General features: G+C 47.1%; 1 protein-coding gene across 1 annotated transcript in view; it reads right to left on the bottom strand.

Annotated features, from left to right (window-relative positions):
* LOC125442489 (transmembrane protein 132D-like) overlaps nucleotides 1-21022 on the bottom strand; it is a 383280-nt gene that overhangs the window by 330165 nt on the left and 32093 nt on the right. The window contains exon 2 of the mRNA XM_048513856.1: nucleotides 10332-11259. Within this exon, the coding sequence (XP_048369813.1) occupies nucleotides 10332-11259 (928 nt within the window). The remainder of the gene's footprint in view (nucleotides 1-10331; nucleotides 11260-21022) is intronic.

Raw genomic sequence — 21022 nt, 5'->3', positions numbered from 1 at the left:
CACACCAAAGGAGCACGTGGAAAAACATAAAAGCCAAGCACTTGTCTGCTTTATCTGAAAGACATCGCCCAAGGAACCTGCCTCCCTCACTGCAGTGGAGCAAACTGGCTGGGTCTTGGCATTTCGCTCAGTTGCAAACAAATCTACCTGGGGAAACTGCCGCTCCACAAAAACAGGGTGCATGAATCAGTCCTGCAATACCCATTCTTGGTTCATCAACATCAGTCTGATCTGCCTCCACATAAGAACATAAGAACAAGCCAGCTGGATCAGACCAGAGTCCATCTAGTCCAGCTCTCTGCTACTCGCAGTGGCCCACCAGGTGCCTTTGGGAGCTCACGTGCAGGATGTGAAAGCAATGGCCTTCTGTGGCTGTTGCTCCCGATCACCTGGTCTGTCAAGGCATTTGCAATCTCAGATCAAAGAGGATCAAGATTGGTAGCCATATTGTTGGTAGCCATATTGGTAGCCACATTGTTGCATCCTGCAGTAAGGAGGACAGCCTGCAAGGCCACCTTGTCCTTTCATGCCCATTTCCATGGCCACAGCTTCCCACAACATCAGCAAAAGCCTGAGCTGCCTTGCTTGTTGAGATGATGCACAGAAGCGATATTGCCTGTCTGGACTAGCACTGTCCTTCCTCACAAGATATCAGCACTGGAGTAGCGAGGGGGGCAAGAGGGGGCTAGAGCTCTGGGTACCACTTCCTGGGCGGTGCACTGCCATGCTATCCCAGCAACTGACCAGAGGTGGAGCTTGGGGGGGGGGCGGAGCCAGCAGTATAAAACTAGAACCAATCAGCCTTCAGTGCCAGCATGGTGTAGTGGTTAAGAGCAGACAGATTCTAATCTGGAGAACCGGGTTTGATTCCCCACAGAGTGGCAGAGGCTTATCTGGTAAACCAGATGTGTTTCCGCACTCCTACACTCCTGCTTGGCGACAGTTCTTCAGAACACTCTCAGCCCCACCTGCCTCACAAGGTGTCTGTTGTGGGGAGAGGAAGGGAAAGGAGCTTGTAAGCCACCTTGAGTATCCTTACAGGAGAGAAAGGTGGGGTGTATTGTCGAATGCTTTCACGGCCGGAATCACTGGGGTGCTGTGTGGTTTCCAGGCTGTATGGCCATGTTCTAGCAGCATTCTCTCCTGACGTTTCGTCTGCATCTGTGGCTGGCATCTTTAGAGGATCTGATGTATGGCATCTTCAGATCCTCTGAAGATGCCAGCCACAGATGCAGGCGAAACGTCAGAATGCTGCTAGAACATGGCCATACAGCCCGGAAACCACACAGCACCCCAGGTGGGGTACAAATCCAAACTCCTCCTCCTCCTCCGTTTGCTGCCGTCCTCAGTGAGGTTTGGGGCAATCTTCCAGTTTACAGTTTAAAGCTGCACCTGACCAACTGAGGGCTGCAGCAAATGGGTCATTCTGAACTCCACAAACCCTGGGCTCTGTTTTAGTTAGGGCATGTGTAGTAACTCTGGGTTCAAGAAAATTAACAATGACCTCGTGCATTCTTGGACTTAACTGATGTCTTTCTCCTATCAGGTACTGATGAACTGCCCACCTCTATGCTGAGGATATTCAGGACGGCAAGGTGCCTCCTTGGTTGGAACTAAAGGTGCTGACTTGGTCCATGCCACAGATGATTGGCACAGGCTGTTTTGGAGTTGGGGAGTCGGCCAACGTAAGTCCTCTCTCCCACAAAGCTGCCTTCACTTTCAAGGCTCGATCTGAAAGAGCTTTAGGAGTAAACTTCTGGCATATTTAACCTGCTGAAATATTATGCTCTTCTCCCAGGCAAAGAAGGCACAGGCTATGCTCATCTGCGCAAGTCATTTTAGCCCAACTTTCAGGGCACTCCTTGAAAAAGCTTTTCTGTGTCATAATTCACGCACACCTCCACCTACCGGGTAATTGGAGGAGGGGAGGAGGGGAGTCTTCAGCCAGTCCTACACACAAAACAATTCCCTGAAGTAACAACCTGAAATAAACTCACAATGATGACAAACAGCAAGAACGAGCTAATTTTTTTGGCAGAAAAGAAGGAACTGAGGGGCGGGGACTTAAGCCAGTAGCCATGAGACCTTCGCAGCAGGAAATGGTTGTTACAGACCCAGGGAGGAGTGGGAGGGGGAGGAGGAAGAGGAGGGTGGATTTATACCCCAACTTTCTTTCCTATCAGGAGACTCAAAGGGGCTTACAAACTCCTTTCCCCTCCTCTCCCCACAACAGACACCTTGTGAGGTAGGTGGGGCTGAAAGAGTTTGGAGAGAACTGTGACTAGCCCAAGGTCACCCAGCAGGAAACACATCTGGTTCACCAGATTAGCCTGTGCCACTCAGGTGGAGGAGTGGGGAATCAAAACCCAGTTCTCCAGATTAAAATCCACCAGCTCTTAACCACCTCACCCTCAGAGGGCTCTAGAACCCTCTAGAATATAAAAGCTTGAACACCACCCAAAGAAGGCCCCACACTTGTGCTGTTCCTAGCGTAGGATTGCACAGGAGGCCAATGATGAACATTCCTAGTCCTCCCCAGCAACGTTATTAAACAACATGGAACTGTGGATTCTTTATTTGTACATTACATGGCAACCAGATTCTTGCCTCGTAAAGAGAGAAAATCAGCACGTCCCACACCTTGTTTTTCTTTGTTCTACTGAAAGCCTCTTGCTTGGTGCCCAAGGGTGTCTTGCCAGGGACCGCTGCAGACGCATCTCTGCTGATTTGTGCAACTGAGGGATGAAACCAAAGGCAATTTTGCTTCATAAGGTGCCTTGTGCTCAAAGCGCTGCATGAAGTATTGCTCAACGGGGGCGGATCGTAACCACAGGAGCAAGTACAGGTCTCTCGGCTGATACTTAGCAGGGACAAAAGCATATCACAAAAAAGAAAGCATGGTATTTTGTTTTGACGGGGGTATGTGTGTGTGTCTCCCCTGACCATTCTGAGTCAGAAACGTAGCCGCCTAAAGAGATGCCAGGCCACCCTTGTGAAGAATTCCAGGGTTTGATCCAGGAACCGTGGAGATGGAGAACTAATAAAATAGCGAAGTATAATCAGGATTTGATTGCCAACTGCAAGCAGCATCTTCAAATTAGGGATGAGCACAGGGCTGGGAGCATTAAAACCCTGGATCCTGATATTCCTGATTACTCCAGAATACTTCTGGAATTTTTGGGACCCAATTACAAGCATCCAGAAAAATCCCAGACATCTGAATATACAGAAAATTTTATATTTTTATAACATATGTATTTTGAAATTACTGGAAATGTTTCAACGCACATCCCTGTCTCAAACACTCAGCACAACACTCCACTCTTTCCCCTGCAAGAAAATAAGAACAAGCCAGCTGGATCAAACCAGAGTCCATCTAGTCCAGCACTCTGCTACTCACAGTGGCCCACCAGGTGCCTTTGGGAGCTCACATGCAGGATGTGAAAGCAATGGCCTTCTGCTGCTGCTGCTCCTGAGCACCTGGTCTGTTAAGGCATTTGCAACCTCAGATCAAGGAGGATCAAGATTGGTAGCCATAGATCGACTTCTCCTCCATAAATCTGTCCAAACCCCTTTCAAAGCTATCCAGGCTAGTGGCCATCACCACCTCCTGCGGCAGCATATTCCAAACACCAATCACACGTTGTGTGAAGAAGTGTTTCCTTTTATTAGTCCTAATTCTTCCCCCCAGCATTTTCAAAGGATGCCCCCTGGTTTTAGTACTGTGAGAAGGAAACGGCATTAGGAGTGTGATCTGTGTGAAGTCCCCCCCCCCCCCCATGTGTGAAGTTCCACCCACAAACATGGATTTTATACTCTGGTTAGCCTGCGTTTATTGGCCCATGTGGAAGGGGCCCTGGAGATGCTGAGGACTGAATCTAGGACAGGGGTCTGCAACCTGTGGCTCTCCAGATGTTCATAGTCTACAATTCCCAATTGGCCATGCTAGCAGGGGCTGATGGGATTTGTAGTCCATGAACATCTGGAGAGCCGCAGGTTGCAGACCCCTGATCTAGGGCCTTCTGCATGCAAAGCAAGGTTCTCCCAATGAGCCAAACACCCTCTCCCAGAGAAGGAGGAGGAGGAGGAGGAGGAGGAGGAGAAGAAGAAGAAGAAGAAGAAGAAGAAGAAGAAGAAGAAGAAGAAGAAGAGGAGGAGGAGGAGGAGGAGGAGGAGGAGGAGGAGGAGGAGGGGAAGAAGGGGAATAGGAGGAGGAGGAGGAGTTTGGATTTATATCCCCCTTTCTCTCCTGCAGGAGACTCAGAGGGGCTGACAATCTCCTTGCCCTTCCCCCCTCACAACAAACACCCTGTGAGGTAGGTGGGGCTGAGAGAGCTCCAAAGAACTGTGACTAGCCCAAGGTCACCCAGCTGGCGTGTGTGGGAGTGCACAGGCTAATCTGAATTCCCCAGATAAACCTCCACAGCTCAAGTGGCAGAGCGGGGAATCAAACCCAGTTCCTCCAGATTAGAATGCACCTGTTCTTAACCACTACGCCACTGCTGCTCCAGGCATGGAATCGGCCATATCCAAACCTATCTTTGGAGCATGTATTTTCTGAGTCAAAGCCCCTAACCTTAATTGAACATCAGAAAAAAAACGACTTGCCCAGAACTTAGCTTTTTCGTTGGCTGACGTCCTAGATGTGCTGACCTTTTCCTCCCCAGAATAATTACTTCTGCATCAGCTTGCATAAGAATTACTATCTTACCAGTGACAGTTGGCTTAATCCCTTCTCCGGGCTTCATTTACAACTGCAACCAATTTTAAACACATGTCGCTGCGTTTGCTTACATTCATCCCTGCTTACAATGGAATCTCTTTTTCTTGCTCTCTCCCGGCTCTCTCCCTTTGCTGGGATTTTCTGAAGTGAAGAGAAGGCAAGAACAGATGTGGACCTCAGAATCAGCTCTTGGGATGATGTGAGCAAGACAGTTCCTTTGAGATTGATGGAAGAAGCTAACTGGAATGGACCAGAACCCTCACAGACCTCTCCAGTTGTTAGGTAAACTAAGGGTTTTTTTCTGCACGACCCATTTAAAACATTTGGAGAAAGGGCATAAAATATTTCCTCCATGGAGTTCTGCATTATTTTTATCCCCAAACATTTTATTTCCAGCCTCAAAAGGTTTTAAATTAACCCGCTTTTACAGCAATTCTCTGGTTGAAGCGTTTTGAAAACGTCTTCAGTTGCTGTGCGATCTAATATACTACGTTTCCAACACTTCTCTGTTTCCCTCCTCAGATCCATTTTCTGAGCTCACTCAGTTTTCCCTCACCTGTTTATTTGCAGCATTTAGCAGTTTGTTTGTTTTTTAATTTTGGGGGAGTCTACAAGGAGTATACATTGAGTAGAGAATCACAGCACGAGGCTGTGAAGCCCTGAAGCATCGATTCAACACAGAACTCAAAAGGGGGGGGGGTCACAAAATGGCGGCCAGGAATCGTTTCAAGGGGGTGAGTGTAAACAAAAGGGGGGGATTGAACACATTTTACAAATGCTTTATGAATATTTTATGAGATTTGTGTGGAAAGGACAAATGTAGGAGTGCCAGTCTCCAGGTAGGGTCTAGGGAGCTTCTGGAATTACAACTGATCTCCAGATGATGGCGATCAGTTCTTTGGTAGAAAATGGCTGCTTTGGATGATGGACTCTATGGTAATATATATTGAAGAAGGTCCCTCCATTCCCCAAATCTTGTCCTCCCAGGCTCCACCCCACAAATCTTCAGATAGATCCCAACCCAGAGATGGCACCCTACTCAATTTGGCTTCCCCGTGGCTTTCGAAAAACGTGTTATAAGGGGGAAAGCAGGGGGCTAAGGCTACCTGTATTATGAGCAGTTCTGAAAGCCCAGACCTTGGGGAGATTTTTACCCCTCCTTGCCAAGAGCAACCGCAAAAAATCAGCCTGAACCATCTAGCTGGAGACAACACCGTTTCAGCTCCCTCCTAGCTTCAACAGGGAATAAATGCCGGTTAAACACTCGTCCCTGATTCTGGTGCTCTCAAACTGATTTCCCCCTTATAGCATTTCCTTTCCACGGCCATATCTTTCCTTCTTTTGAAATGTAAGCCAGAGGACCGAGTGTGTAGCCTTATTTTGATTTCATGGTACCGTTACCATTGCACTATAGAAATATACAAACCATACAAACCACTGTAGAAATATACAAACCATACAAACCACACATGGGTAATAAAAACCATGCAGGCAGCTTGGATGGCAGGGATTAGGGTCCAAATGAAGGGGCCGTGACACTGGGCCCATTGAGATTCTTGTGACCCATACAATTCGGGTTAGCAAACACAACTCCTGCCCTGCCAGCAGTTATCAATTAACTTTATGCGAGGCTAAGGGCAGGCTTGATTCTTTGTAAGGAACACTGAGGCTTCCTCTGCACATGCAGAATAATGCACTTTCAATCCAATTTCAATGCGCTTTGCAGCTGGATTTTGCTGTGCAGAATAGCAAAATCCATGCGTAAACAATTGTGAAAGTGGATTGAAAGTGCATTGTTCTGCATGTGCGGAAGGGGCCTGAGGACAATATCTTCTGCAGGGTTTGGACCAGTGGTGGGATTCAAAAATTTTAACAACAGGTTCCGATGGGGGTGGGGCCAACAGGGCCGGGTGGGGCATGACATGGTGGGGGGGGTGGCCTGGTCATTCTGGGGGTGGGGCGATCCAGAGCTGGGCAGTTCCAGAGCGGGGCGGGCATTCCTCACTTGATGAGATTTGTTTGTTGTACCCAAGGACAGAGATTACCCTCTTGTTCCTAGTGGAGTTAATCATTAACAACCGGTTCTTCGAACTGAGAAAATTTTAACAACCAGTTCTACCGAATAGGTGCGAATAGGCTGCATCCCACCTCTGGTTTGGACCCAATTCATAATGGGCGCCCCTGACTAAGAGCTAGAGACAGTATGGGGATTAGAAGAAAAATTACTCTGCCTGGCTCAAATGACCAGCAATAGAACCATAACCTTTAACAGAAATGATTAAAAGCACTATATCCAATAGCCAAATATCAACAATGGAAAATAATGCAATACATGGACAACGTTAACAGACAGAAAAGGGATCCCAAAATATACATAAAAGATAACGATAAATAAATCTAAATAATATGTAAATGTATAAATGTATAAATAATATCCCTTCAGTGAAACCCTTCCTATTCAGTTGTAAGCAACAAGCAGACCTCCAGTAATTAAATCAACTGAGAGGAAATTAATGCTTGCCCTTCGTAAAACATTTGAAAGTCCAAATAGTTGGCTGCTTGATGCTCTGATGATAGAGGCCTGAAGTGCTCCAGTTGCCAGAGCTCACCTGGATATTATGGCCCCTTCCGCACATGCAGAATAATGCACTTTCAATCCACTTTCACAATTGTTTGCAAGTGGATTCTGCTATTCCGCACAGTAAAATCCAGCTGCAAAGTGCATTGAAAGTGGATTGAAAGTGCATTATTCTGCATGTGTGGAAGGGGCCTATATCAAGAGATAAACTGGCCACGTATAAGCATGAACAAATACCAAAAGTTGGAAGCACTCCAATTGCCAGATGTTCAGCTGGATGCCCCGTCAGGCACTACTATTTAGTAGCGCTAACCCAGGTAAACACTTTTGATCTTAGTCTTCTTCAGCCACAGCAATTATAGACAGAATTTTGGGGATCTAGCCCAAAAAATATAACTTCAGAAGATTCTCAAGCCAAATGCATAATGGATGAAGCATCCCCAATAATTAGAAGAGGAGCAGGGAAACAAATCCACTGGTAATACATAGGAGAGGGGAATCAAGCCCAGTTCTCCAGATTAGAGTCTGCCACTCTTAACCACAACACCAAGCTATCCTTATGAGTTCTACGTGCAACATCTAACTGACACTGTCAATTGCAAGCAAGCTTGAGTTCATTTTGCCATCTGTTTTTATTGCTTCCTGCTGATACTCATTTTTGCCTTTTAATCATTTCCAGTGCCATTAACAGTGCTAACTGCTCCTATGGCCTATGTTGGTTCCTTTTTTTGTGATTGATGCCTCATGTGCTCTGGGAAATGTGGTCGGGAACATGGGATGGGATGATTTTTAACATATAATGTAAATGCTCATAACATTCACAACCCCTGTCTGCTGCAGTCTAATCTTCGACAGAAGAAGAAGAAGAAGAAGAAGAAGAGGAAGAGGAAGAGGAAGAGGAAGAGGAAGAGGAAGAAGAAGAAGAAGAGGAGGAGGAGGAGGAAGAGGAGGAGGAGGAGGAGGAGTTTGGATTTATACCCCACCGTTTTCTCCTGCAAGGAGACTCAAGGAGGCCTACAAACTCCTTTCCTCTCCCAACAGACACCCTGTGAGGTAGGTGGGGCTCAGAGAGCTCCGAAGAACAAGCCAGGCTGGGTCTGTGAAACTTACTAGGATCCACCATCCCTCTCGGGTTCCTCCCTTCCTTCTTTGCAGCAAAACTTTACGAGATTCCCAAATAGTGTCCTGAGCCACAGTAAAAATGTCAAAAGAAAAACGCGATGTTAAAAAAAAAAACCCTCTAATACGAAAGGTGCAAAATGTACAGAGGAAACTGCATTGTCAATAGAAAAGAAGTAGCGATTCTGCACTTTGAAGTCCAGACTTACTTAACAATCTCATAAAACCATCCCGGAGTTTGCTTCCTCTATTGTCTCTAAAACAAGATCTATGCAGGTAGGCAGATAGCATTTTGTGACTGAAACAACGTTCTTTCTTCTTTACCTGCGTGGGAATGGGGGATCTGAAATAGGAGACAACTTGAGAGGAGGAAGAGAATCAAAGAGTCCTTAAATTTATTACCAGTTGTAAAAACAGTTTTCAGATGGACAAAACTGCTTCAGCCAGCGAATGCCACGCTTTAAAGAAGAACATTATTGTACTGTTAAAGACACCACGCTGTGTCATGGAGAGAAACATATCTCCCCATGACATGCCTCTGAGGATGCCAGACAAAGATGTGGGTGAAATATTAGGAGCAAAAACCACCATAGCCACACAGCCCAGAAAGCCCACAACAGCCAGAAGCACATTATTGTCACCCAGAGAAGAGACTGCAGGATCTTGCAGGATATCCCCACTGAAGACCAAGTTCGTTGCATCTGCTTTTCAGAAAATAACTTCCAGCACACCACAGATCAGCCAAGGCATATTGACGAACTAGAGTTCCAATATTAGCAAATGTCTGAACAATTTCCATTTTACCTCTCAATTTTTTTTAAAAAAAATTACCAATTTAAATGGGAAACCGCAACCTCAGGTTCCAAAATCTAAGTGCTTTAAAATATGTCAACATCTTGTGTTTTGACAGGTTTCAAATACGGGATCTCACAATCTGTCAGTGCTTCAGTACTATTGTATGTCATCTCTCAAATCTGATCGGATGATGACTACATGAAACTGTCTCCCACCGTATTGTATCAGTGGGAATGAACTTGGAAGCTCTGTATAAAAGAACATGATCTACCACTGAACTATAAAACCATCCCTAAATCTCATGGACAGATGAAGCTGGCTTACACCAAAGTAAGGCTACTGGTCTATCTATCTCAGAACTGCTAACTCTGATTGGCAGTGGTTCTACCAGGTCTCAAGCAAAGAAAGGAGTAGGAGGTGAAGAGCTTGTGTATCTCATCTGGAGGAACTGGGTTTGATTCCCAGCTCTGCTGCCTGAGCTGTGGAGGCTTATCTGGGGAATTCAGATTGGCCTGTGCACTCCAACACACGCCAGCTGGGTGACCTTGGGCTAGTCCCAGCTTCTCGAAGCTTTCTCAGGCCCACCTACCTCACAGGGTGTTTGTTGTGAGGGGGGAAGGGCAAGGAGATTGTCAGCCCCTTTGAGTCTCCTGCAGGAGAGAAAGGGGGGATATAAATCCAAACTCTTATTTTTCTTCTTTCCTAGGGTCTTTCAACTAGAGAGGGTTTGCACTGCATGTGGGCGTTACCGATGAGCCATGGCCTTCCTCCATTTCCTAAGATCTCTCTTTCCATACCACATGAACTGTGAAACACTAGTTACTACCACTTGTCAACAATCTAAGGCTAAATACTGCTGCGTGCCACCCATCAAATACCATCAAGAACGCATTTCCACTCTAGCTTAGCTCTGTCAAATTCAGTCATGAGTTAGAGACTGAATATTGTCAACAGAAGCATCCCAAAAGAACCAAACACATAATAAAGTATACCAGAGGGCGGGAAATAGAGATATCAACCGGTAGGCATTTGTAGTAATTATTCACACGATCAGAGGGTATTCAACATCAAGTTTGCACAGGAAGATTTGGGTCAGCACATTCGTCTTGGCCTTACCTCAATGTGAACTGGTCCTCGGTTGAGTTCTTAGCAATAGTCACCAGAAAGGTCAACACATCCCCCCGTTTGACGGTCTTTGGCAAATACAGGATTGCAATGTTACTGTCCAACCTCATTTCACTCAAGGAAGGGCTGCCGGGAGTCTGGTAAAGGAAAACAGTCCCGATCCTCTGCAGGGGTGGCCCAGATTCATCAATGTCATTGTGCCCAGCCCTGATCCCGTTATTTTTCCTCTGGTCCCCCTTAGCACAGTCCCCTTTGTCGTCTCCCTGTTGGATAGCGTAGTAAAGTTCCACCGGACTCCCTTCCAACTGATTCAGCAGTTTCTTCCGGCCAGCAACCACCGTGGGCGGGCTGAACCAGCTGGGAAGAAGTTCCAGCTCCGCCACACACAACCCCAGGTCTCCTTTCAGTCGACAGCTGCCCCGGACTTCCCTCGTTTCTCGAAAAGCAAAGACCCGTAAGCAAGGCAGTCTTTCACTCACACTGTAATCGTCCCAGTCCCGTCCAACGATATAGAACAACACCTGGACCTTGGGGCGGCTTGGGTAGATTTTGTTGCTCAGGATGTATGCCTTCAGCTTCCAGTTAAAGGAGAACTTGGGGGTGGTAGATCCAAAGGTATTTGACGGAGACAACAGGTCCTGAGGAACCACTTGTTCAATCGAAAATGGCCCGTAGGTAGCGTTCAGTGTAGGCAGCCTCTTCGATTTATATATTAAGAAGGACTCGACCCGGGACTGAAGGCTGGAGTTCCTCATGATATCCTGGTTGGCTTCTTTCAGGAAGAAGGAGACGTCTGTGTTGTGGATGTGGTAACTCACCGGCAGGTATGTCGGCAGCAGGGAGAACCTCTGGATGCTCTCTAGGATCCCTCGGCTCTCCGTCACTGCGGAAAAGAAAGGAGATTTTAGAAACTTGGACGCTAACCGTGGTGAGGATGTCCGACTAGGCCTGGTGAGATGTGAGCCAGCCGTTCTCTCTCAACCCATCCTAACCAACTAGAGTATGGTGAGAACAAAATTAAGGAGAGGGAAACTACATCCAGAAGTTTAAGCCACAGGTGTCAAACTCACGGCCCTCCAGATGTTATGGACTACAGTTCCCATCATCCCCTGCCAGCATGCTGCTGGCAGGGGATGATGGGAACTGTAGTCCATAACATCTGGAGGGCCGTGAGTTTGGCATCTCCAGTTGAAATGACCAGGTAGTAGGTGATATGAAAGACAATCAAAATGAAACCCAGTCTGAGTTGACAATTCTTCCCTTGATGCACCAAGAGTCTGGTTCAGTATGACAAAGCTTCATACGTTCATGTGTGTCCAACTAGGCATGATTTCAAATGCTTCAAGGAGCAGCATAGGAGGTTAAGAGCTTGTTTATCTAATCTGGAGGAACTGGGTTTGATTCCCAGCTCTGCCACCTGAGCTGTGGAGGCTGATCTGGGGAATTCAGATTAGCCTGTGCACTCCCACACACGCCAGCTGGGTGACCTTGGGCTAGTCACAGCTTCTCGGAGTTCTCTCAGCCCCACCTACCTCACAGGGTGTTTGTTGTGAGGGGGGAAGGGCAAGGAGATTGTCAGCCCCTTTCAGTCTCCTGCAGGAGAGAAAGGGGGGATATAAATCCAAACTCTTCTCTTCTTCATCCCTGCCGTTTGGACCTGAAAAGACCCCGTCTTGATTTAATTCATTTCTTGTGTAAACTGACATAATTTCCCATTTCTTTGCACGGGAATTTTTCCCAACAAAAGAAATGCATTTCTCAACTTTTTTGTGCATAATTAAACCCGGAGTCGACATTATGTGCATAAATGACATCTATTGTAGGGATAAATAATGTATGAATAGCATCTGAATGCTCGACATGCTTGAAAAATACAATGGGATCTGCAAAGCCAACTGCATAAAGCAGGCAGCTGGATCCGGGGGAAAAATATACGTACTAACGAACAGCAAACAGTTCCTACCATTGCCCCTACTGATGTTGGGAGGAACATAAAGCAGAATGCGACATCGATCACAAAACACAGTCACAAGCCAGTCACGTGATATGGTTGCCCTGCATCGACTATCAGCTTCCATCATGTGGCAGGAACAAATTCCCCAGCCCTGTATACACCCCCCCCACCACCACCTTGTTGATTTTTCCTGTTCTTTTTTTTTATCTGTGCAAGATGTTGTATTTGAAGAAGAAGAAGAAGAGTTTGGCTTTATATCCCCCCTTTCTCTCCTGTAGGAGACTCAAAGGGGCTTACAATCTCCTTGCCCTTCCCCCCTCACAACAAACACCCTGTGAGGCAGGTGGGGCTGAGAGAGCTCCGAGAAGCTGTGACTAGCCCAAGTTCACCCAGCTGGCATGTGTGGGAGTGCACAGGCTAATCTGAATTCCCCAGATAAGCCTCCACAGCTCAAGCGGCAGAGCTGGGAATCAAACCCGGTTCCTCCAGATTAGATACACGAGCTCTTAACCTCCTACGCTCACTGCTGCTCACTTTGATTTGACTGCTCGATATAAAATTGCCACAGCAGCTGAGCTAGCATAGGGATGCCAGCTCTGGCCTGGGAAATACCCTGAGATTCTGGGGGCGGCACTTGAAGAGAGCAGAGTTTGAGGAGGGGACCAGAGGTGGGATCCAGCAGGTTCTCACCAGTTCCCGAGAGTGGGTTACTAATTATTTGTGTGTGCCGAGAGGGGGTTACTAATTGGGTCCGCTTTTCCATCTCCACTGGCCTCCCCAGAGGTATCCTGCCTTTGAACGCGGAAGGTTCCATAGCACCTTGCATCACTAATAATGTCACTCCCTGAACTGGGTTAATCCCTTCCAGGTACTGCAATTCATTGATTCTCAGCCTTTCGTACCTTTTATCTCACCAGTCTCTATCAAAGAACCTGTGTGTTTCACCATTGCTGTGTTCAGATTTGTGAGTTGGGGCATTTCCTATAATGTGATGATGATTTAGAAATGAACTGGTGCAAAAAAAAATTGGGGGGGTCGTGGTGGGGTGGCTGCCCATGGGGGGGCATCCAACTCAGGTTTTGACCAGGGCTCAGGTTTGCCTAGGTACACCTCTGCCCCCTTTGCTGAGGGGGGGCTGGCGAGGGAACCTGTTACTAAAATTTTTGGATCCCACCACTGGAGGGGATATAATTCAATGCCACCAAATTCACTGAACTGATCAGCTGAGATCTCCAGCCACCACCTGGAGAATGGCAACCTTAAACTGGGGTCGTGAAACAGCCAGAGCTAGACATGGGCCAGGGAAGCCAGAATGCAAATTCTGCAGCGCTATGAAGCTCCCTCGGTCATTCTGACTTATCCCCCGAGCGGACTGCCCTGAAGTCCCGGGAGGGGAAAAAAAAAAAGAATAAATAAATCGATAGATGGAATTAAAGGAGTTTCCGCTGTGAGCTGCAGCGTGTTCCTTTCCGTTTTAATTTAGCGATTTTTTTTTAATAAGAGAAGTGAAACGGGGACAAGGTCATGGGCAATTGTTGACGGCACGTTAATCAAGCGAGCTAATGAGTTAGCCCAGAACTCCGCGCAGCTCCAACTGGAGCATTTTATCACTCTCAACCCACCAACAGTTTCAATTGCGCAGAGAATTCTTCAAATTCAGGACCAAGAGATTTGGGGACTTTTCAATATACATTTTTAATACATCCCTCTGAGTGTAAGAACCTAAGAAGAAGCCTGCTAGATCTAACCAGTGCTCCTGCTGGATCAAACCAGTGCTCCAAACCAGGGAGCAGCAGTGGCGTAGTGGCTAAGAGCAGTGGCTAAGAGCAGGCGCACTCTGATCTGGAGGACCCGGCTCTGATTCCCACCTCGTCGCTGAGAGCTGGTGGAGGCTTATCTGGGGAATTCAGATTAGCCTGTGAAAATTCCACACACGCCAGCTGGGTGACCTTGGGCCAGCACAGCTCTATGGAGCTCTCCTAGCCCACCCTGACCCCACAGGGTGTTTGTTGTGAGGGGAAAGGGCAAGGATATCAAGCCCCTTTGAGTCTCCTGCAAGAAAGGGGGATATAACCCTAAACTCTTCTTCTTCCTTCTTCTTCTTCTTCTTTCTTCTTCTTCTTCTTCTTCTTCTTCTTCTTCTTCTTCTTCTTCTTCTTCTTCTTCTTCTTCCATCCAGCCAAGCTACCATTGATGGTCAACACAGTTATTCTGAAGAGCCAACGTGACACAGAGATTAAGGTCGTCCCCTGATGTTGCCTCTTGGCACCAGAGTTGGCAGCTCCAGGTTGGGAAATACCTGGAGTTTGGGGGGGGGTGGAGCTTAAGGAAGGTGGGGTTTGCAGAGGGGAGGGACTTCAGCTGGGTATATTGCCATAGAGTCCACCTTCCAGAGCAGCCATTTTCTCCAGGGGCACTCATTTGTCACCTGGAGATTAGAAGAGAAGAAGAAGGTTTGGATTTATATCCCACCTTTCTCTCCTGTAAGGAGACTCAAGGTAGCTTAAAAGCTCTTTCCCTTTTTCTCCCCACAACAGACACCTTGTGAGGCAGATTGAGCTGAGATAGTTCTTGAGAGAACTGTGACTAGCCCAAAGTCACCCAGCAGGAATGTAACAGTGGGGAACAGTGGCGTAGCACCAACGGGGCTGGGTGGGGCTTGATGCCCCGGGTGCGCAGCACAGCAGGGATGTAGCTGGGGCGTTTGAGGGGTAATGCAGGGTGTTCCGAGGCGGGGGCAGACAGTGCTGCGGCAGGGGCACAGGGCACGCACGCACCCTGACGGAGTTCCCCCTCAGTCCGCCCCTGGTGGGGAAATACATCTGGTTCGCCGGATAAGCCTTTGCCACTCAGGTGGAGGAGTGGGGAGTCAAACCCAGTTCTCCAGATCAGAATCCACCTGCTCTTAACCTCTACACCATGCTGGTGTATGCTCAGATCACTAGTCACTATCTTAAGGTGACCAGATGGTCACCTTTGTAAACCAGGATGGGCAGGTAGGTGGGCGGCCGTACTGCAGACAGCCAAGACAGTCGCAGGAGGCATTGCCTTCTGGCGCCCTGTTTCCGCCCTGTCACAGGGTGGAGGGAAACGGAGTTTTTCCCAGAAGGCATTGCTCCCATACCGCAGGCGCTGGAGGTTGCCGCGACTGCCTCGCCCCAGAAAGCAGTGTGGCAGCCTTCCAAAAATTGGGACACTTCAAAAAACCCGCGGGATGTGGGACAAATTGTTTTAAGGCAGGACTCTCCCGCCAAAAGCGGGACGTCTGGTCACCTTACACTATCTGGAGGCCAACCCAACCAATCACATATAACCCAGGCGTATGCATGGAGGATCTCGACACATCATCTGTGGGAGCCTTTAATGGTCGTAGTATTTCTCTGTCTCCCTGTGGCTCTTCTCCTCCCTCTTCACATGGTCCCTATACCTAACCACTGTATGGACAGGGCTATGAATTGTGTGATGCCCAAAACTGGGATGAAGCTGAAGCAAGCAGAATTGTTTCTTAACTGGATGCGGCTTGCTTGTGTTCTGCTTGTCTTGCAGAGTTGATGGCATCCCTTTGTGTTTCTTTATGTTTGCTCTAAAGGCCTGCATAATTAAAACCCTAAAAGGCCGCAGTAAGACTAACAGGCAGATAAATCATGGTGTTCTTCAGCCCCACCACCTCCGTCTCCCTTCCCCAAAACAGCCTTTGAACCTTGACGTACCAAGAGAGGATATACCAACCACTAGTAATCTAGGTTGTCTCTTCTCGCAGTCTCCAGACTGCTGGGGAAAGCTGAAAGCTCAACACACCAACTTCCCCCCTCCCCCATTCCCTGGGAGATTTCTTGTGCCTCAACCTGCTTAATGAGCCACATAATGTTATATTTATTTATGAGTAGCCCAAAATAGCCCTGACCTGGATTGTGCAGGATGGCCCGGTCTTTTCAGATCTCGGAAGCTAAGCAGAGTGAACCTCAGTTAGCACTTGGATGGGAGAACAGCAAGGAACTCCAGGGTCGTTACATGGAGGCAGGCAATGGCAACCACCCACTGAGTGTCTCTTGCTTTGAAAATCCTATGGGGTTGCCACAAGACATTTCTGACTTGACGGCACTTTCCTCTCCCACCACCAGCCCACGCTCTGTTGAAAGCCGTTAGCTGAGGGCAGAATGAAGAAGAAGAAGAAGAAGAAGAAGAAGAAGAAGAAGAAGAAGAAGAAGAAGAAGAAGAAGAAGAAGAAGAAGAAGAAGAAGAAGAGGAGGAGGAGGAGGAGGAGGGAGAAGGAGGAAGAAGGAGGAAGAGGAGGAGAAGGAGAAGGAGAAGGAGAAGGAGAAGGAGAAGGAGGAGTTTGGATTTATCTTCCACCTTTCTTTCCTGTAAGGAGACTCAAGGTGACTTACATGCTCCTTTCCCTTCCTCTCCCCATGAGAGACAACCAAATGTGAAATTGGGAATTTGGGGTAAAACATTTAGCAGAGGCTCATTCCGCACATGCAGAATAATGCACTTTCTGCTTTCAACTGCTTTCAATGCTCTTTGAAGCTGTGTGGAATGGCAACATCCACTTGCAAACAGTTGTGAAAGTGGTTTGAAAACACATTATTTTGCGTGTGCGGAAGGGGCAGAGAGTTCTTGCTGCTAGAAGTTTAATTGCTCAAAATGGAGATATACAGCTTCTCTTAGATAAATAGAATGTTATTTCATTTCTCAGCCCCTACCAGCATAGCCAATTGGCCATGCTGGTAGGGGCTGATGGGAATTGTAGTTCCTGAACATCTGGAGAGCCGCAGGTTCCCTACCCCTGGGATATACCAACAAAAGAGGACTGGATTCTGGATGTTACAGAATATTCAGCAATGGCGAAGTTGACAACATTCTTAGGAGACAATAATTTGAACCCTTTCTTTTAGAAAACTGGAAACCTTTTACAGAAAATCTTTTTAAAACCTATTCAAATAGAGAAGTAGTGGCAGGGTTTGAAATCTAAAGAACACAGTAATTTGTAATTGTTAGAATACACTTAAGAAATAACTATTGAATTAAGGTTTTAATAATATGTGTTTGAACCTAGAGATAACTTTTAATCAAAGAACTGATTACCGGAAACCAAGAAGAAGAAGAAGCAGAGGAGGAGGAGGAGGAGGAAGAAGAGGAGGAGGAGGAGGAGGGAGGAGGAGGAGTTTGGCTTTATACCTCACCTTTCTCTCCTGTAAGGAGACTCAACAAGCTTAACAAGCTCCTTTCCCTTCCTCCCCCTACAACAGGCACCTTGCGAGGCAGGTGGGGCTGAGAGAGTTCCAAAGAACTGTGACTAGCCCAAGGTCGCCCAGCAGGAATGTTGGAACGTGGAAACACATCTGAGAAACATCATAGAGAAAGGGCTCATGGCTGCCATGTAAAGCATTAACTTTGTGTCTGCTCTTCTGTCTCCTAGAACACGTGATGGCCTCTAGCCATGTGCTGCTCTGCCCCAGTTCACTAGTTACAGCTTGCAGCGGGACACAAAATTCCTCCGTGCGAGGCTTTTACACTGCACATTCTTTCTTTTTATTGGATATTATTGGAGGAAGAGGAGGGCCCTGGGACTGCTGTTTTCAGATGCAGCCACGCATCCTTGGGAACTTCTACATCAAGAACAGGCCTCTGTTATGTTTTGTCATGTGTTAGGTTAGCTCTCTGTAACAGAGAACTGTTTTCTCTGCACCCCACCAACCCTATCACATCTCCGAGCAGCAGCAGTTGAGCTGATTTTAGCTATGGCGTGGGTTGCCAGGGGTCAGTGAGACACTGTTAACAAACAACAGTAGATACCAAGTCTGGCCCCCACAAGTATATGAGGAAGAGAAGGGCCAGATATAAAGCCCATCGGCTAGTTGTGTTTCCATTGCTGGGGCCATAACTCTTTCTAGGAAGTTCCTTTTATCGTTGGTCTAAACTGGATGGACAGTATCCTTACCCTATCTGGATCCTGGTCCTCTTCTATCTCTCCAGTACACAGAGACTCTGAGGTGGAATCCGCATGGGCCAAAAACAGCAGTGTGAAAACGGTGTAAAATGGTGTAAAAGGGTTTACCCTGTTTTCACACCATTTTCACACTGCTGTTTTTGGCCTGTGAGGAATCCACCTGAGCGTCAGCGCTGGGAACCTTTATCACTAGCTGGAACAGGACAACAGCAGATGAGTCTCACGAGACATCTGCTTGTCTGTTTAGTTCTGGGATGGGTTGTAATTATTTTTTATTATTTATTAATTGCAGTCATTGACGAGAACAAATGCAAAAGATGATTACATAGAACACCTCTCCAAAACATTAAAACACCTCCACACGTGTTAAAACACCTCTACAAAACATTAAAAGGCATATTCCACATCCCTATCCCACCCTGGTCCTCTTGATCAAATATGATACTAATTTATTGTCGAAGGCTTTCACGGCCGGAATCACTGGGGTGCTATGTGGTTTCCGGGCTGTATGGCCGTGTTCTAGCAGCATTTTCTCCTGACGTTTCGCCTACATCTGTGGCTGGCATCTTCATCTAGCAGATCCTCTGAAGATGCCAGCCACAGATGCAGGCGAAACGTCAGGAGAGAATGCTGCTAGAACACGGCCATACAGCCCGGAAACCACACAGCACCCCAATGATACTAATTAATTCATATTTCAACTTACAGTCATAGACCAGCATATGCATAAGTATAGTCCGCTGATTGATGTTACAAATACCAATATTGTTAAAACCAGTACGAGAAGAAATAGTTCCCAATTTACCTAAAATTCTCAAACCCAAGTTACAAGTAAAATCAATAGGGATGGGGTCGTAAGTGATGAGAAGAGACAGATCAACAGCTACTAAGATCTGCTCGCTAAGGGGAATTGCTACGTCCAGAGGCGTTGTGAGCAACTGATGACCAGATGCTGAAGATCACAAGCCGGCCAGTGGACTTCTTATGGGCAACTGGCTGACCAGTATTGGAAACAGAATATTAGGCGGACCTTCATCAAATGGAGAAAAAAATATTATATTTTCTCCAAAATCAGCCCTCAGGCTAGTCTGGTCTCCTCACAGCTCAGAAGCTAAGGAAGATTATACTCTTTTCCACCAAAAGATGACAGTAGAATTGTATATTCGTTTGCCAGATGCCGGCCCTTCTTTGTTCTAGAGCAGGGGTCTTCAAACTATGGCCCTCCAGATGTTCATGGACTACAATTCCCATCAGCCCCTACCAGCATGGCCAAGTGGTAGGGCTCATGGGAATAGTAGTCTATGAACATCTGGAGGGCCATAGTTTGAAGATCCCTGTTCTAGAGCATAATACTGGATTGTTTCCCCACATCCCTGCCAGCATCATGCTGGCAGGGACATTTATTTTAACCTTCAGTCCATAACATCTGGAGGGCCACGAGTTTGATATCTGTGTTCTAGAGTGGTCTACTTGAGTCTGAGTGCCCACCAGTTCTGTCCGCAAGGCACCAGGACCCAAGTGGAGCATTCAAGTGGAACATTCTAGAACCGTGGTGGCAAACCTTTTGCACTCCAGATGTTATGGACTACAATTCCCATCAGCCCCTGCCAGCATGGCCAATTGGCCATGCTGGAAGGGGCTGATGGGAATTGTAGTTCACAACATCTGGAGTGCCAAAGGTTCGCCACCACGGTTCTAGAACAAAGAAGGGGCAGCATCTGGCAAATGAATATACCATTCTACTGTCATCTTCTGGTGGAAAAGAGTTTGGGTTTTTTTTGGGGGGGGGGTCCACCAAAGACTGGGATTGCTCAGCAGAGGACAGCAATAGAAAACCACTTCCGCTCATTCCTTGCCTTGAAAACCCCATGAGACTGGACTTCACGGGGTGGCCAGGAGTCAGTAGGAACTTAATGGCAAGCTTGCTAGACTTTCTGCCATCGAATAGAAATTGCAACGCCCCTACTCACATAACCAAGAGTAGCAGCCACATCTTCCCTCTCTTTAGACACTTCTCCCAGATTCATATTTCCTGCTATACCTATGCCACAGACGGCATTGCTATCTTTTAAAAGCTAAGATGTTTGGGTCCTGGGGTTAAATGCATCCTAGAGAAACAAGGCTGCCCCGACAATCTGTTCAAAATGAGTTGCACCAAAACGTGAGGTGACAGGCGGTTCCCTGCAGGGCGCCTCGGTCCTCATGCGCATGAATGACACTGATGTTCACAAGAAACAAGACGACACCCCCCCTCCCCTCCCACTCTCTCGCAGATTTAATTTCCATAAGCCCAAGGGCCAGATGAATGCGAAAGAATGAAAACGTTAGCAACTCATCTTCCCCAAATGCAGTATCTTCCCCAAATGCAAAAACAGGGAGTAACCAAAGATGGGCTCTAGAAATAGGATTGTAAATATTTTATTTTATTTTATTTATTTATTATTGGGTTTTGTATACCGCCCTACCCCCGAAGGGCTCTGGGCGGTGAACAACATAAATCACATATATACAATAACCCTTAAATACATTAAAACAATTTAAAACGCAGCGATCAGTAACAAACAATGTCCGCAATAACCCTCATTAAAACCCTCCCCAAAGGGGGGAGAAACGGGTCCCATAGGTGATAAGAGACCCAGAAGTGAAGAAGAGGAAGAGGAGGGGTCACCTATCAATGACTGGACACTCCAAAAGCCCGGCGGAACAACTCCATCTTACAGGCCCTGCGGAACTCACCAAGATCCCACAGGGCCCGGACAGCTGGAGGATGGGTGG

This window comes from Sphaerodactylus townsendi, linkage group LG13, assembly GCF_021028975.2.
Source record: "Sphaerodactylus townsendi isolate TG3544 linkage group LG13, MPM_Stown_v2.3, whole genome shotgun sequence".
In the NCBI taxonomy this organism is placed as follows: Eukaryota; Metazoa; Chordata; class Lepidosauria; order Squamata; family Sphaerodactylidae; genus Sphaerodactylus; species Sphaerodactylus townsendi.
Note: the sequence above shows the minus strand (reverse complement) of the source record. Positions and strands in the feature narration are given on the sequence as shown.